At 45.7% G+C, this 18845-nt stretch overlaps 1 protein-coding gene across 1 annotated transcript in view; it reads left to right on the plus strand.

The window, feature by feature from the left end:
- LOC122553148 (adenylate cyclase type 8-like) overlaps positions 1 to 18845 on the plus strand; it is a 243660-nt gene that overhangs the window by 133798 nt on the left and 91017 nt on the right. The window contains exons 15-16 of the mRNA XM_087990986.1: positions 899 to 1045; positions 16473 to 16565. Coding sequence (XP_087847112.1) covers positions 899 to 1045; positions 16473 to 16565 — 240 coding nt within the window. The remainder of the gene's footprint in view (positions 1 to 898; positions 1046 to 16472; positions 16566 to 18845) is intronic.

The following is an 18845-nucleotide window of genomic DNA, read 5'->3' on the forward strand; positions in this document are numbered from 1 at the left end:
CAAGGCAGGCAGCATCAGGAGGGAGGGGGAACACAGCAAGGCAGGCAGCATCAGGAGGGAGGGGGACGCAGCAAGGCAGGCAGCATCAGGAGGGAGGGGGACGCAGCAAGGCAGGCAGCATCAGGAGGGAGGGGGACACAGCAAGGACTCCTAGCTTACAACTCCACACATGGTCACACACCCCTTTGTGTACTCCACACCCTTTGGTTTCCTTTATTTCCCCTGTATTCCCACATGTCCCTTTACACCATAATGACCATCAAATTCCCCTGTAAGTGAAACTCCTCAAACCCTCCAACAGCCCTCACCAATCTATGCTCTCTCCATGCTCCCCATGGCCCCCGAATACCAGCTGGACCATCTGCTACACCCACTCACCAAATGGACAGAACTCCCGAGTCTCACAATAACAACAGCAGGTCTTTGAAATGCCCAGGAAAAAAATTAAAATAAACAATTTTAAATTAAAAATTCACGTGTTCCTTGTAGAAAATCACACAACTGTTGATGAAAACTCACAGCATGAGTTACCTGCATGTCTGACCACCCTTCGCACTTTAAAACTGTCAGACAACAAAATCTAGGCAGAGGTCTTCAGTTTTCTCAGCACTTAGTTGGAAGAAATTTCTGCTTATCAATATTTAAGACTTTTTATCTCCCCAGTAATCTGTTTTATAATAAGACTAATCCTGCTGTTGGTTAATACTATGGCCTCTCTGCTTGGATATTGACCTCTGTCTGAGTTTATACTAACTTTGTTATGTGTAAATATGATCTGCTATTTTAAGTTAATGCTAACTCTACATTGTATTAATAATATGGCTATTCTGATGATATTGACCATTTCTTTAATCATTGCAAATTCGATGTGATTTCTTTGCTGTTTCGTTATTTCCAGGAGCTCTATTCTGAATCACACGACAGTGTCGGTGTTCTGTTCGCTTCCATCCCAGAATTTGCTGCGTTTTACTCACAGGCCGAGGGAAACCAACAGGGAATTGAATGCTTGCAGCTGCTTAATGAGATCATTGCTGACTTTGATGATGTAAGTATTTTAATTTTGAATTTGGAATCTAGTATAGACAAGGTCTTACCCCTCGTTAGGGGAATCCAGAACTAGAGGGCATTTGTTTAGAGTGAGAAAGATTTAAAAGGGACCTAAGGGGCAACTATTTCACGTGGACGATAGTGGGTGTATGGGATGAGCTGCCAGAGGAAGTGACAGAGCCTGATACAATTACAGCATTTAAAAGCCGTAGATATATGAATAGGAAGGGTTCAGAGGGATATGGGCTGTGCTGGCAAATGGGACTGGATTAATTTAGGATATCTAATCGGCATGAACAAATTGGATTGAAGGGTCTGTTTCTGTGCTATACATCTCTATGACTCTATGACATATGCCAGTGTGATAGTCTTTACAAACGTGCCTGTACTATACCTGCTTCTGTTGATTCTCACCATGCACAAGGTGTCTGGAGTAACTGAATAAATACTTACCCCTTGCAGCATCCTGGATGGTGCTGAATTTGTTGAGCTTTGATAGAGCTGCACCCATCCAGGGCAAGTGGGGAGTATTCCATCACATTCCTGATATCCTGCAGTATTATGTTGGGTATCAACTGGCCCTCTGAACGGCTGAGAGATCTACTCAGTTCAGGAGCAGCTAGAGACAGGCAATAGAAAATGCTGGCCAGCCGGCGATGCCCACACTTCATGAGCGAATAAATAAACAGAGTCTAGATCAGAGTGGCACCGGAAACACACAGCGGGTCAGGAAGCATCCGAGGAGCAGGAAAATAAACGTTTTGGGCAAAAGCCCTTCATCAGGAATAGAGGCAGGGTGACTGCAGAGTGGAGAGATAAATGAGAGGGGGGTGGGGGTGGGGAGAAAGTAGCATAGCGTGCAATAGGCGAATGGGGGTGGGAATGGAGGTGATAGGTCAGAGAGGAAGGTGGGGGAAGGTAGCAAAGCGTTTTGCCCGAAACGTCGATTTTCCTGCTCCTCGGATGCTGCCTGACCTGCTGTGCTTTTCCAGCACCACTCTCATCTAGACTCTGGTTTCCAGCATGTACAGTCCTTGTTTTTGCCCCAAGTAAATAAACAGCCCCAATGTACAAAAGTACCTCATTTCCAGTATGTGCCAGTGTGCCACACAGCAAGCCTGACCAATCATGAGCACCACTCTGCAAACCTGACCAACCATGAGTGCACCACTCTGCAAGCCTGACCAATCATGAGCACCACTCTGCAAACCTGACCAACCATGAGTGCACCACTCTGCAAGCCTGACCAACCATTAGTGTACCACGCTGCAAACCTGACCAATCGTCAGTGCACCGCTCTGCAAACCTGACCAACCATGAGTGTACCGCACTGCAAACCTGACCAATCGTCAGTGTACCACACTGCAAACCTGACCAATCGTCAGTGTACCACACTGCAAACCTGACCAATCGTCAGTGTACCACACTGCAAACCTGACCAATCGTCAGTGTACCGCACTGCAAACCTGACCAATCATCAGTGTACCACACTGCAAACCTGACCAATCGTCAGTGTACCACACTGCAAACCTGACCAATCGTCAGTGTACCACACTGCAAACCTGACCAATCGTCAGTGTACCACACTGCAAACCTGACCAATCGTCAGTGTACCGCACTGCAAACCTGACCAATCATCAGTGTACCACACTGCAAACCTGACCAATCGTCAGTGTACCACACTGCAAACCTGACCAATCGTCAGTGTACCGCACTGCAAACCTGACCAATCGTCAGTGCACCGCACTGCAAACCTGACCAATCGTCAGTGTACCACACTGCAAACCTGACCAATCGTCAGTGTACCACACTGCAAACCTGACCAATCATCAGTGTTCCACACTGCAAACCTGACCAATCGTCAGTGTACCACACTGCAAACCTGACCAATCGTCAGTGTACCACACTGCAAACCTGACCAATCGTCAGTGTACCACACTGCAAACCTGACCAATCGTCAGTGTACCACACCGCAAACCTGACCAATCATCAGTGTTCCACACTGCAAATCTGACCAATCGTCAGTGTTCCACACTGCAAACCTGACCAATCATCAGAGTCCGGATTAGTGGTGCTGGAAGAGCACAGCAGTTCAGGCAGCATCCAAGGAGCAGTAAAATCGATGCTTCAGGCAAAAGCCCTTCATCAGGAATACAGGCAGAGAGGCTGAAGGGTGGAGAGATAAGTGAGAGGAGGGTGGGGGTGGGGAGAAAGTAGCATAGAGTACAATAGGTGAGTGGGGGAGGGAATGAAGGTGATAGGTCGGGGGCGCGGGGGGGAGAGAAAGAGGGGATGGAGTGGATAGGTGGAAGAGAAGTGTACCACACTGCAAGCCTGACCAATCATCAGTGTACCACACTGCAAACTTGACCAATTGTGTGCCTCAATAGAACATAGAACAGTACAGCACAGAAAAGGCCCTTCAGCCCACAATGTTGTGCTGACCACTGATCCTCATGTATGCATCCTCAAATTTCTGTGACCATATGCATGTCCAGCAGTCTCTTAAAAATCCCCAATGACCTTGCTTCCACAACTGCTGCTGGCAACGCATTCCATGCTCTCACAACTCTGTGTACAGAACCCGCCTCTGACATCCCCTCTATACTTTCCTCCAACCAGCTTAAAACTATGACCCCTCGTGTTAGCCATTTCTGCCCTGGGAAATAGTCTCTGGCTATCGACTCTATCTATGCCTCTCATTATCTTGTCACCTCAATTAGGTCCCCTCTCCTCCTCCTTTTCTTCAATGAAAAAAGGTCCGAACTCAGTCAACCTCTTTTCATTAGATAAGCCCTCCAGTCCAGGCAGCATCCTGGTAAACCTCCTCTGAACCCTCTCCAAAGCATCCACATCTTTCTTATAATAGGGCGACCAGAACTGGACGTAGTATTCCAAGTGCGGTCTAACCAAAGTTTTATAGAGCTGCAACAAGATCTCACAACTCTTAAACTCAATCTCCATAACCAAGGTGACTTTCACTTGGTTATGGAGAGAGATAGGTGCGTGCAACAGGGTAGGTTTTACAATTGGGGGAAGGGTAAATACGATGCTGTAAGACAGGATCTGAGGAGCATAATTTAGGAGCATAGGCTGTCAGGGAAGGATGTCGTGGAAATGTGGAACTTTTTCAAGGAACAGATATGATGTGTCCTTGATATGTATGTACCTGTCAGGCAGGAAAGAAATGGTCGTGTGAGGGAACCTTGGTTGACGAGGGAGGTTGAATGTCTTGTAAAGAGGAAGAAGGAGGCTTACATAAGGTTGAGGAAACAAGGTTCAGACAGAGCATTGGAGGGATAAAGCCAGAAAGGAGCTGAAGAAAGGGATTAGGAGAGCTAAGAGAGGGCATGAAAAATCTTTGGCGGATAGGATCAAGGATAACCCCAAGGCATTTTATGCGTATGTGAGAAACATGAGAATGACGAGAACGAGGGTAGGTCCGATCAAGGACAGTAGTGAGAGACGGTGTATTGAGTCGGAAGAGATAAGTGAGGTCTTGAATGAGTACTTTTCTTCAGTATTTACAAACGAGAGGGACCATTTTGTTGAAGAGGAGAGTGTGAAATGGACTGGTAAGCTAGAGGAGATACTTGTTAGGAAGGAAGATGTGTTAGATATTTTGAATAACTTGAGGATAGACAAGTCCCCCGGGCCTGACGGGATATATCCTAGGATTATGTGGGAAGCAAGTGAGGAAATTGCAGAGCCGTTGGCAATGATCTTTTCGTCTTCACTGTCAACAGGGGTGGTACCAGGGGACTGGAGAGTGGCGAATGTTGTGCCCCTGTTCAAAAAAGGGAATAGGGATAACCCCGGGAATTACAGGCCAGTTAGTCTTACTTCGGTGGTAGGCAAAGTAATGGAAAGGGTACTGAGGGATAGGATTTATGAATATCTGGAAAGACACTGCTTGATTAGGGACAGCCAGCACAGATTTGTGCAGGGTAGGTCTTGCCTTACAAGTCTTATTGAATTCTTTGAGGAGGTGACCAAGCATGTGGATGAGGGTAGAGCAGTGGATGTAGTATACATGGATTTTAGTAAGGCATTTGATAAGGTTCCCCATGGTAGGCTTATGCGGAAAGTCAGGAGGCATGGGATAGTGGGAAATTTGGCCAGTTGGATAGAAAACTGGCTAACCGGTCGAAGTCAGAGAGTGGTGGTAGATGGTAAATATTCAGCCTGGAGCCCAGTTACAAGTGGAGTTCTGCAGGGATCAGTTCTGGGTCCTCTGCTGTTTGTAATTTTTATTAATGACTTGGAAGAGGGAGTCGAAGGGTGGGTCAGTAAATTTGCAGATGATACGAAGATTGGTGGAGTTGTGGATAGTGAGGAGGGCTGTTGTCGGCTGCAAAGAGACTTAGATATGATGCAGAGCTGGGCTGAGGAGTGGCAGATGGAGTTCAACCCTGCCAAGTGTGAGGTTGTCCATTTTGGAAGGACAAATAAGAATGCGGAATACATGGTTAACGGTAGGGTTCTTAGTAAGGTGGAGGAGCAGAGGGATCTTGGGGTCCATGTTCATAGATCTTTGAAAGTTGCCACTCAGGTGGATAGAGCTTGTAAGAAGGCCTATGGAGTATTAGAGTTCATTAGCAGAGGGATTGAATTCAAGAGTCGTGAAGTGATGTTGCAACTGTATAGGACTTTGGTTAGGCCACATTTGGAGTACTGTGTGCAGTTCTGGTCGCCTCACTTTAGGAAAGATGTGGAAACTTTGGAGAGGGTGCAGAGAAGATTTACCAGGATGTTGCCTGGAATGGAGAATAGGTCATACGAGGATAGGTTGAGCATGCTAGGCCTTTTCTCATTGGAATGGAGAAGGCAGAGGGGTGACTTGATAGAGGTTTATAAGATGATCAGGGGAATAGATAGAGTAGACAATCAGAAACTTTTTCCCGGGTACAACAGCATGTTACAAGGGGACATAAATTTAAGATGAAGGGTGGAAGGTATAGGGGAGATGTCAGGGGTAGGTTCTTTACCCAGAGAGTGGTGGGGGCATGGAATGCACTGCCTGTGGGAGTGGCAGAGTCAGAATCATTGGTGACCTTTAAGTGGCAATTGGATAGGTACATGGATAGGTGCTTAAGCTAGGACAAATGTTCAGCACAACATCGTGGGCCAAAGGGCCTGTTCTGTGCTGTATTGTTCTATGTTCTATGTTCTATTCCCCCTGTTAATGAAAGCCAAAACACCATATGCTTTCTTAACAACCCTGTCCACTTGGGTGGCCATTTTACGGGATCTATGTACCTGCACACCAAGATCCCTCTGTTCCTCCACACTGCCAAGAATCCTATCCTTAATCCTGTACTCAGCTTTCAAATTCAACTTTCCAAAATGCACTTATCCAGGTTTAAAATCATCTGCCACCTCTCAGCCCATCTCTGCATCCTGTCAATGTCCTGCAGCCTACAACAGCCCTCTATACTGTCAACAACACCTCCAACCTTTGTGTCGTCTGCAAACTTGCTGACCCATCCTTCAATCCCCTCATCCAAGTCATTAATAAAAATTACAAACAGTAGAGGCCCAAGGACAGAGCCCTGTGGAACACCACTCACCACTGACTTCCAGGCAGAATATTTTCCATCTACTACCACTCGCTGTTGGCCAGCCAATTCTGTATCCAGACAGTTAAGTTCCCCTGTATCCCATTCCTCCTGACCTTCTGAATGAGCCTACCATGGGGAACCTTATCAATGTAACCTGACCAATCGTCAGTGTACCACACTGCAAACCTGACCAATTATCAGTGTACCACACTGCAAACCTGACCAATCATCAGTGTACCACACTGTAACCTGACCAATCGTCAGTGTTCCACACTGCAAACCTGACCAATCATCAGTGTACCACACTGTAACCTGACCAATCGTCAGTGTTCCACACTGCAAACCTGACCAATCATCAGTGTTCCACACTGCAAACCTGACCAATCGTCAGTGTTCCACACTGCAAACCTGACCAATCATCAGTGTACAACACTGCAAACCTGACCAATCATCAGTGTTCCACACTGCAAACCTGACCAATCGTCAGTGTTCCACACTGCAAACCTGACCAATCATCAGTGTTCCACACTGCAAACCTGACCAATCATCAGTGTACAACACTGCAAACCTGACCAATCATCAGCGTACCACACTGCAAACCTGACCAATCATCAGTGTACAACACTGCAAACCTGACCAATCGTCAGTGTTCCACACTGCAAACCTGACCAATCATCAGTGTTCCACACTGCAAACCTGACCAATCGTCAGTGTACCACACTGCAAACCTGACCAATCGTCAGTGTTCCACACTGCAAACCTGACCAATCATCAGTGTTCCACACTGCAAACCTGACCAATCGTCAGTGTTCCACACTGCAAACCTGACCAATCATCAGTGTTCCACACTGCAAACCTGACCAATCATCAGTGTACAACACTGCAAACCTGACCAATCATCAGCGTACCACACTGCAAACCTGACCAATCATCAGTGTACAACACTGCAAACCTGACCAATCGTCAGTGTTCCACACTGCAAACCTGACCAATCATCAGTGTACAACACTGCAAACCTGACCAATCATCAGTGTACAACAATGCAAACCTGACCAATCATCAGTGTACCACACTGCAAACCTGACCAATCATCAGTGTTCCACACTGCAAACCTGACCAATCGTCAGTGTTCCACACTGCAAACCTGACCAATCATCAGAGTCCGGATTAGTGGTGCTGGAAGAGCACAGCAGTTCAGGCAGCATCCAAGGAGCAGTAAAACCAACGTTTCAGGCAAAAGCCCTTCTTCAGGAATACAGGCAGAGAGCCTGAAGCGTGGAGAGATAAGTGAGTGGAGGGTGGGGGTGGGGAGAAAGTAGCATAGAGTACAATAGGTGAGTGGGGGAGGGAATGAAGGTGATAGGTCGGGGGGGGGTCAGGATGGAGTGGATAGGTGGAAGAGAAGGTAGGCAGGTAGGACAAGTCATGGGGACAGTGCTGAGTTCGAAGTTTGGAACTGGGGTGAGGTGGGGGAAGGGGAAATGAGGAAACTGTTGAAGTCCACATTGATGCCCTGGGGTTGAAGTGTTCTGAGGCGAAGACGAGGCGTTCTTCCTCCACCGCAAACCTGACCAATCGTCAGTGTACCACACTGCAAACCTGACCAATTATCAGTGTACCACACTGCAAACCTGACCAATCGTCAGTGTACCACACTGCAAACCTGACCAATCGTCAGTGTACCACACTGCAAACCTGACCAATCGTCAGTGTACCACACTGCAAACCTGACCAATCTTTAGTGTGCCTCACTGTAACATAGAACATAGAACATTACAGCGCAGTACAGGCCCTTCGTCCCTCGATGTTGCGCCAACCTGTCCTACCAATCTGAAGCCCATCTAACCTACACTATTCCATGTGCGTCCATATGTTTGTCCAATGACGACTTAAATGTACTTAAAGTTGGCGAATCTACTACCATTGCAGGCAAAGCATTCCATACCCTTACTACTCTCTGAGTAAAGAAACTGCCTCTGACATCTGTCCTATATCTATCACCCCTCAATTTAAAGCTATGTCCCCTTGTGCTTGCTGTCACCATACTTGGAAAAAGGCTCTCCCTGTCCAACGTATCTAACCCTCTGATTATCTTATATGTCTCTATTAAGTCACCTCTCAACCTTCTTCTCTACAACGAAAACAACCTCAAGTCCCTTAGCCTTTCCTCGTAAGACCTTCCCTCCATACCAGGCAACATCCTAGTAAATCTCCTCTGCACCCTTTCCAAAGCTTCCACATCCTTCTTATTAATGCGGTGACCTGGACTGTACACAATACCCCAAGTGTGGCTGCACCAGTTTTGTACAGCTGCAGTATAACCTCATGGTTCCAGAACTCAATCCCTCTATTAATAAAAGCTAAAACACTGTATGCCTTCTTAACAACCCTGACAACCTGGGTGGCAACTTTCAAGGATCTGTGTACCTGGACACCGAGATCTCTCTGCTCATCTACACTACCAAGAATCTACAGTGAGGGGGACTGGGAGGAAGCAGCCAGTGCAGGGACCCCCTGCGGCCGTTCCCCTCAAGAACAAGTATACCGTTTTGGATACTTGTGGGGGGGATGACTTACCAGGGGTAAGTAACGGGGCTCAGGTCTCTGGCACGGAGCCTGTCCCCGTTATTCAGAAGGGAAGGGTGAAGAAGAGCAGAGCAGTAGTAATTGGGGACTCGATAGTTAGGGGCACAGATAGGCGGTTTTGTGGGAACGAGAGAGACTGGTATGTTGCCTCCCAGGTGCAAGGGTACGTGATGTCTCTGATCGTGTTTTCCGGGTCCTGGAGGGGGAGGGGGAGCAGCCCGAAGTCGTGGTCCATATTGGCACCAACGACATAGGTAGGAGGAGTGCCGAGGATGTTAGACAGGCTTTCAGGGAGCTAGGTTGGAAGCTCAGAGTTAGAACGAACAGAGTTGTTGTCTCTGGTTTGTTACCCGTGCCACGTGATAGAGATTCGAGGAATAGGGAAAGAGAACACTTAAATGCGTGGCTACAGGGATGGTGCAGGAGGGAGGGATTCCGGTTTTTGGATAACTGGGGTTCTTTCTGGGGACGGTGGGACCTCTATAAACAGGATGGTCTACACCTGAACCTGAGGGGCACCAGTATCCTTGGGGGGAGGTTTGCTAGTGCTCTTGGGGGGGGTTTAAACTAACTCGGCAGGGGCATGGGAACCCAGATTGTAGCTTCAGGGTGCAGGGCCTGGAGTGTAGGGAGGTTAGGAACATGGCATCAATTTCAAAGGAGGGTGCCTGTAAACAGGAAAGTGGCTTGAAGTGTGTATACTTCAATGCAAGAAGTATACGAAATAAGGTAGGTGAACTTGCAGCGTGAGTTGGTACCTGGGACTTCGATGTTGTGGCTATTACGGAGACATGGCTAGAACAGGGACAGGATTGGCTGTTGCAGGTTCCAGGATTTAAATGTTTTAGTAGGGTCAGAGGTGGGGGTAAAAGAGGGGGAGGTGTGGCATTGCTTGTCAAAGATAGTATTACAGTGGTGGAAAGGACGATGGATGAGGACTTGCCATCTGAGGTAGTTTGGGCTGAGGTTAGGAATAGGAAAGGTGAGGTCACCCTGTTAGGAGTCTTTTACAGGCCTCCTAATAGTCCTAGAATCATTGAAGAAAGGATAGGGAAGGTGATTCAGGAGATGAGTGACAGTAATAGGGTGGTTGTTATGGGGGACTTTAACTTTCCTGATATTGATTGGGAAAGCTATAGCTCAAGTTCGTTAGATGGGTCAGTGTTTGTTCAATGTGTGCAGGAGAGTTTCCTGACACAATATGTAGACAGGCCAACAAGAGGTGAGGCCATACTGGATTTGGTTCTGGGTAACGAACCAGGCCAGGTGTTAGAATTAGAGGTAGGTGAGCACTTTGGGGATAGTGACCATAATTCGGTGATTTTTACTCTCGTGATGGAGAGGGATAAGTGTGTACTACAGGGCAAGAGTTATAGCTGGGGTCAGGGAAATTATGATGCGGTGAGGCATGACTTAGGATGTGTGGCTTGGAAAAGTAGACTCCAAGGCAAGAGTTTAAATGATATGTGGAGCTTGTTCAAGGAGCAACTATTGAGTGTCCTTGATAATTATGTACCTGTCAGGCAGGGAGGAAAGGGTCGTGCGAGGGAGCCGTGGTTTAATAAGGAATTGGAATCCCTTGTTAAATGGAAGAGGGCGGCCTGTCTCAAGATGAGACGTGAAGGTTCAATTGGGGCGATTGAGAGTTATAGGGTAGCCAGGAAGGACCTGAAGAGAGAGCTAAGAGCAGCAAGGAGGGGACATGAAAGGTCCTTAGTCGGTAGGATTAGGGAAAACCCTAAGGCTTTCTATAGGTATGTTAGGAATAAAAGAATGACTAGGGTAGGAATAGGTCCAGTCAAGGATAGTAGTGGGAAGTTGCGTGTGGAGGCGGAAGAGATTGGGGAGACACTGAATGAATACTTTTCTTCAGTATTTACTCAGGAACAGGGCATTGTCGTCAATGTGAATACTGAGTCATAAATAAGTAGAATGGATGGCTTTGAGGTATGTAGAGAAGAGGTGTTGGAAATCCTGGAAAAGGTGAAAATAGATAAGTCCCCTGGGCCTGATGGCATTTATCCTAGGATTCTCTGGGAAGCAAGGGAGGAGATTGCAGAGCCATTGGCCTTGATTTTTATGTCCTCTTTGTCTACAGGAGTAGTGCCAGAAGACTGGAGGATAGCAAATGTGGTTCCCTTGTTCAAAAAGGGGAGTAGGGATAACCCTAGTAACTATAGGCCGGTGAGTCTCACTTCTGTTGTGGGCAAAGTCTTAGAGAGAATTGTAAGGGATAGGATTTATGCACATCTGGATAGGAATAATGTGATCAAGGATAGTCAGCATGGTTTTGTGAAGGGCAGGTCGTGCCTCACAAACCTTATTGAATTCTTTGAAAAGTTGACGAAGGAGGTTGATGAGGGGAAAGCGGTAGATGTGGTATATATGGATTTTAGTAAGGCGTTTGATAAGGTTCCCCATGGTAGGCTACTGCAGAAAATACGGAGATATGGCATTGAGGGTGAGTTGGAGGTTTGGATTAGGAATTGGCTGGATGGAAGAAGACAGAGGGTAGTAGTTGATGGCAAAGTTTCTTCATGGAGTGCCGTCACTAGCGGTGTTCCGCAAGGATCTGTTTTGGGACCATTGCTGTTTGTCATTTTTATAAATGACCTGGAAGAGGGGTTAGAAGGTTGGGTGAGCAAGTTTGCGGATGATACGAAAGTCGGAGGAGTTGTTGACAGTGAGGAAGGATGTGGCAGGTTACAGCAGGATATAGAGCAGCTGCAGAGCTGGGCAGAAAGGTGGCAAATGGAATTCAATGTAGCTAAGTGTGAGGTGATTCACTTTGGGAAGAATAACAAAAAGATGGGGTACTGGGCTAATGGTCGGATACTTGGTAGTGTGGATGAGCAGAGGGATCTTGGTGTCCATGTACACAGATCTCTGAAAGTTGCCACCCAGGTAAATAGTGCGGTGAGGAAGGCATATGGCGTACTGGCTTTTATTGGTAGAGGAATTGAGTTCCGGAGTCCTGAGGTCATGATGCAGTTGTATAAGACTCTGGTGCGACCGCATCTGGAATATTGTGTGCAGTTTTGGTCGCCATACTATAGGAAGGATGTGGAGGCACTGGAACGGGTGCAGAGGAGGTTTACCAGGATGTTGCCTGGTATGGAAGGAAGATCGTATGAGGAAAGACTGAGACACTTGGGGCTGTTTTCATTAGAGAAAAGAAGGTTTAGGGGTGACTTGATTGAGGTGTACAAGATGATTAGGGGGTTAGATAGGGTTGACAGTGTGAACCTTTTCCCGCGTATGGAGTCGGGTATTACAAGGGGGCATAGCTTTAAATTAAGGGGGTGTAGATATAGGACTGAAGTTAGGGGTAGATTCACTCAGCGAGTCGTAAGTTCATGGAATGCCCTGCCAGTAGCAGTGGTGGACTCTCCCTCTTTATGGGCATTTAAGCGGGCATTGGATAGGTATATGGAGGATAGTGGGTTAATATAGGTTAGGTGGGCTTGGATCGGCGCAACATCGAGGGCCAAAGGGCCTGTACTGCGCTGTATTCTTCTATGTTCTAATCTTACCATTAGCCCAGTACTTTGCATTCCGGTTACTCCAACCAAAGTGAATCACCTCACACTTGTCTGTATTAAACTCCGTTTGCCACCTCTCAGCCCAGTTCTGCAGCTTATCTATGTCTCTCTGTAACCTACAACATCCTTCGTCACTATCCACAACTCCACCGACCTTAGTGTCGTCTGCAAATTTACTAACCCACCCTTCTACACCCTCATCCAGGTCGTTTATAAAAATGACGAACAGCAGTGGACCCAACACCGACCCTTGCGGTACACCACTGTTAACTGGACTCCAGGATGAACATTTCCCATCAACCACCACTCTATGTCTTCTTTCAGCAAGCCAATTACTGATCCAAACTGCTATATCTCCCACAATCCCATTCCTCCGCATTTTGTACAATAGCCTACTGTGGGGAACCTTATCGAATGCTTTGCTGAAATCCATATACACCACATCAACCGGTTTACTCTCATCTACCTGTTTGGTCACCTTCTCAAAGAACTCAATAAGGTTTGTGAGGCACAACCTACCCTTCACAAAACCGTGCTGACTATCCTTAATCAAATTATCCTTTTCTAGATGATTATAAATCCTATCTCTTATAACATTTTCCAACACTTCACCAACAACTGAAGTAAGGCTCACTGGTCTATAATTACCAGGATTGTCTCTATTCCCCTTCTTGAACAGGGGAACCACATTTGCTATCTTCCAGTCTTCTGGCACTATTCCTGTAAACAATGACGATTTAAAGATCAATGCCAAAGGCTTGGCAATCTCCTCCCTGGCTTCCCAGAGGATCCGAGGATAAATCCCATCTGGCCCAGGGGACTTATCTATTTTCACACTCTGCAGGATTTCTAATACCCCTTCCTTGTGAACCTCAATCACACCTAGTCTAGTAGCCTGTATCTCAGTAATCTCCTCGACAACATTGTCGTTTTCACACTGCAACCTGACCAATTATCAGTGTGCCACACTGTAACCTCACTAATTATTAGTGTGCCACACTGCAACCTGACCAATTATCAGTGTGCCACACTGTAACCTGACCAATTATCAGTGTGCCACACTGCAACCTGACCAATTATCAGTGTGCCACACTGTAACCTGACCAATTATCAGTGTACCACACTGTAACCTGACCAATCGTCAGTGTACCACACTGTAACCTGACCAATCGTCAGTGTACCACACTGTAACCTGACCAATTATCAGTGTACCACACTGTAACCTGACCAATCGTCAGTGTACCACACTGCAACCTGACCAATCGTCAGTGTACCACACTGCAACCTGACCAATTATCAGTGTACCACATTGTAACCTGACCAATCATCAGTGTACCACACAGTAACCTGACCAATCGTCAGTGTACCACACTGTAACCTGACCAATTATCAGTGTACCACACTGCAATCCTGACCAATCGTCAGTGTACCACACTGTAACCTGACCAATCGTCAGTGTACCACACTGTAACCTGACCAATTATCAGTGTACCACACAGTAACCTGACCAATCGTCAGTGTACCACACTGTAACCTGACCAATCGTCAGTGTACCACACTGTAACCTGACCAATCGTCAGTGTACCACACTGTAACCTGACCAATTATCAGTGTACCACACAGTAACCTGACCAATCGTCAGTGTACCACACTGTAACCTGACCAATCGTCAGTGTACCACACTGTAACCTGACCAATTATCAGTGTACCACACTGTAACCTGACCAATTATCAGTGTACCACACTGTAACCTGACCAATCGTCAGTGTACCACACTGTAACCTGACCAATCGTCAGTTGATTAACAGTGTGTAATTGGCAAAGACCTGGCAATGGAGTATAATGTGAGAAAATGTGACCATATTAATCTCTTGTCAGGAAGTATTGCAAATCAGCATATCATTTGATATAATTTGATGTAATTTTATACAAACGGAGAGAGAGAGAGACTGCAAATTCTTCTGGTGTAGGGAGATCTGAATGGCTTGCTACCTGAATCCAAGTAATTAATATGCAGGTAGACCAATGTTTTCATTTATTGCAAAGGAATGGAATATAACAATGTAGCAAAATATAGACTGTATAAGGTGTTGCTGAGACTACATCTGGAATATTGTCTACAGTTTTGGTCTCCCGAGTTACAAAAGGATATAATTACATTTGAAACAGTTAAGAGAAGATTCCTATGAATGATAATAGGCTGACAGAGTTATCTTAAGAAAGGTTGGACACGTTGGCTCCTTATCTGTTTGAGTTTGGAAGAATGAGATATACTTTTATTCATATATACACATATTGAAAAAACATTCAAACTCTCTGTTATGATCAGTGTATGGAGTCATTAAGGGGAACATAGAATGTAGAGTAATACAGCACAGGAACAGGCCCTTCAGCCCAGCATGTCTGTGCTGCCCATGATGCGATTCTAAACTAATCCCATCTGTCTGCACATAGCCCCTATCCATCTATTCCCTGGCTGTTCATGTTTTTGTCTAAATGCTCTGAAATATTGCTATGGCATATGCTTCTAGGCACATTCCAGGCAGCTACCTCCCTCTGTGTAAAAACCAAAGTCTTACACATCACCGTTAAACCTTCCCCTTCCACCTTAAATTAATAGCCCCTAGTATCTCACATTTCCATTCAGAGAAAAAGACTCTGACTATCCACCCTAGCCATGTCTCTCATAATTTTATATGCTTATATTAGGTTACCCCTCAGCCTCCAACATCCCAGCAAAAACAAATCCAAGTTGGACTGCCATCTCCTTACAGCTAAAACACTCCAATCCAGGCAGCATTGTGGTAAACCTCTCCTGCATCCTCTCCAAAGCCTCCACATCCTTCTTGTAATGTGGTGACCAGAATTGTACCCAATACTCCAAAGATCCCTCTATGTATCAATGCTCCTAAGAGTCCTGCCATTTCCTCTTGCATTTGACCTCCCAAAATGTATCACCTTACACTCATCTGTTTAAACACCATCTGCCATGTCTCCCCCCAACTTTCTAACTGAAGTATATCCTACTGTATCCTTTGCCAACCTTTCTCATCATCCATAATTCCACCAATTTTCACGTTAGCTGCAAATTTACTAATCAGACCATCTACGTTTTAATCCAAATCATTTATAAATATAACAAACACAGGGGTCCCAGCACTGACCCCTGTGGAACACCACTGGCAACAGATTTTCAATCATAAAAACACCCTTCACAGCTACCCTCTGTCTTTTATGACCAAGCCAATTTTGTTTCCAACTTAGCAACTCACCGTGGATCCCACATCACTTAATCTTCTCGACTAACCTACCATGAGGGGACCTTGTCAAATGCTTTAGCAAAGTCCTTCCTCAGATAAAGAGATCAAAACTCTACACAATAGATGTTGCTTAGATTTATGGTAAGGTGCAGGAGGTTGAGAGGGGATTTGGGGAAATGTGCTGTCACTGGGAAAATGGTGGTGGGAATGTGGAACTCATTCAGGGTGGGACAGGCAGACACCCTCATCACATTGAAGAGATATTTCGATGTGTAGTGTGATGTCAAGGCATACAAATTAATGGGCCAAATGCTGTAAAATGGGATTAGAACAGTTGGGATGTTTTTGATCAGCTCAGAGGTGATGGGCAGATGGCTCTTCTCTGTGCTGTCAATCTCAATGGCTCCCTGACCCTCCTTTGTATGATTTGTAATGTTGATGTAAATTGATTATGTTCCCTTTGTTTCTCTCTGTAGCTGATGGCTGATGAACGCTTTCGTGATATTGAAAAGATCAAGACGATTGGGAGTACATATATGGCAGTGTCTGGACTAGCATCAGATCAGCAGGTATTCCTATATCTACATGTTCAATCTTTTGTTGCATTAATCTGACTAGATGCATATTAAATGTGAGATAATACAGAAAGTGCAGAGAATGTCTTGTCTACTGACCATCAATTTGGTTGTTACCATTATTGAGAAGTAATCTAAGCCTTTAACCAAGATAAAGCTGTTGACTCGAGGCACAATGGGCCGATGGGCCTTTGTGTTGTAAACCTCTTTGACTGTGGGATTGTATGAGGGAGGAACAGACTGGGCAATTCGTCAATACGTATTCCAACACTTAGCCCATAGCCTTGAACACTTTGCAAGTGCACATCTCCATTTTCCTTCAATCCGATGAGGATTTCTGTCTCTGCCACCCTTACAGGCAGTGAATTCCAGATTCCCATCTCCGGGAGAAAGCATTTTTCTTCACACCTCATAGAATGCCCAGAGTGTGGAAGCAGGCCATTCGGCCCATCGAGTTCAATTGACTGTCTGAAGAGCATCCCAGCCAGACTCAACACCCCCCAACCCTATCCCCATAACCCCCTATTTTCCATGACTAATTCACCTAACCTACGCATCCTTGGATACAATAAGTAGTTTAGCATGGTCTATCCACCCTAACCAACACATGTTTGGACTGTGGGAGGAAACCAGAGTACCTGGAGGAACCCACGCAAACACGGGGAGAATGTGCAAACTCCACCCAGTTGGTCGCCCGTGTCTGAAATCCAACCTGGCTCCCTGGCTGTGAGGCTGCAGTGCTAACCATGAACCACCATGCCGCCTTGAACTTTCTTCCCTTTACTTAAATCTATGTCCCCACTGATCCTCCGTTAAGGGGAAAAGTTCCTGTTTGTTTTCCTTATCTATACCCCTCATAATGTTATACATCTCAATCATGTCCCCTCTCAATCTCCTCTACTCTCAGGAGATCAATCCCAGATTTTCACTCTCGTCACAAGTGAAGCTCTCCAGCCCAGGCAAGATCCTTGTAAATCTCCTCTCCAGTGCAATCAGATCTCTGCTATGGTGAGGTTTCCAGAATAGTACGCAATACTCTAACTATAGCCTAACAAACATTTTGTCTGGTTCCAGTATCACATCACTGCTCTTGAGCTCTGTAACTCAGCTAATAAAGCCAGGCATACCATGTGTCATCGTTACCACTTTATCCACCTGGCCTGACACCTTCAGGGACTGGTGAACATGCGCACCTAGGCCCCTCTGATCCTCAGTGTTTTCACAATCCTACCATTCATCATCGATTCCCTATCCTTCAGTTCTCTGGCATTTCTCCTGTAGCCAGACAGGAATTGAATATTATTGCCAGCACCTCTATTGTTTCCCCCATTGTCTCACTGAACAGCCTGGGATCCATTTCATCCAGCTCGGAGATTTATCCACTTTTAAGTCTGCCAGACCACTCCGAACCTCCCCTCTGTCTGTGTTAATTTCTTTAAAGTATCGCTGTCCTTCTCCCTGATTTCTGTACCCACACTGTCCCTCACACTAATTACACACAACATTCAGTTCGAACCCGACCTACATGATCTGGCTCCATGCACTTAATGTGCTCTACTCTTTCCCTCATTTTTATTTTATCCTTAATGTACCTGTGAAAAGCTTTGGGTTTTCCTTTATTTTCCCTGCCAGTACTTTTCATATCCCATTTTAGCTCTGTTAATCTCCTTTTCAAGCTCCCTCTTGTACATTCGGTACTACTCCATGGATTCAGCTGTTTTGAGCTCTCAGTATCTGCCGTAAAGCCCCATTTTTCTGTTAACCCAATTCTGTACATCCCTCGATATCCAGGTTCACAGGATTTGATGGTGTGAACAGCTGACAGACTATGAAAATACAAGCATCTCTGCAAATCAGTTCCTTCCAAGAAAAACAAATGTTGACATTTCACAGCTGACTTCACAGAGACCTCTTTGCTGGGACAATTCACAGCTGGGAGTGTCAGCAGCTGAATGTTTGTCGTGAAGACTTATAATACATAAATCTTAATTTTTTTGTAAATCTGTGATAGTAGAGTGAGTGTAATGATTTTTATATGTCAAGATCTGTCTCATTTTTTTTGACATAAAACATAACTCTTACATTATCCCAGAGCAGTGTTTTTAGAGCAGTAAGACTCTGTTTTCTGGGTCTGTAGATTAAAGTGCAAAAATTAACTTTAATAGAGTGATGTGCTCTTTTCTATCAGATGTGGGAGATTAGGGAGAGTTTCAATGTTCCTAATGATTATGTCTGCAATTACTGTCTTCGGTTATGAATCCTATCATGGATCCT

This window comes from Chiloscyllium plagiosum, unplaced genomic scaffold, assembly GCF_037043375.1.
Source record: "Chiloscyllium plagiosum isolate Xiang-an unplaced genomic scaffold, Cpla_swu_hap1 HiC_scaffold_10, whole genome shotgun sequence".
NCBI lineage: Eukaryota > Metazoa > Chordata > Chondrichthyes > Orectolobiformes > Hemiscylliidae > Chiloscyllium > Chiloscyllium plagiosum.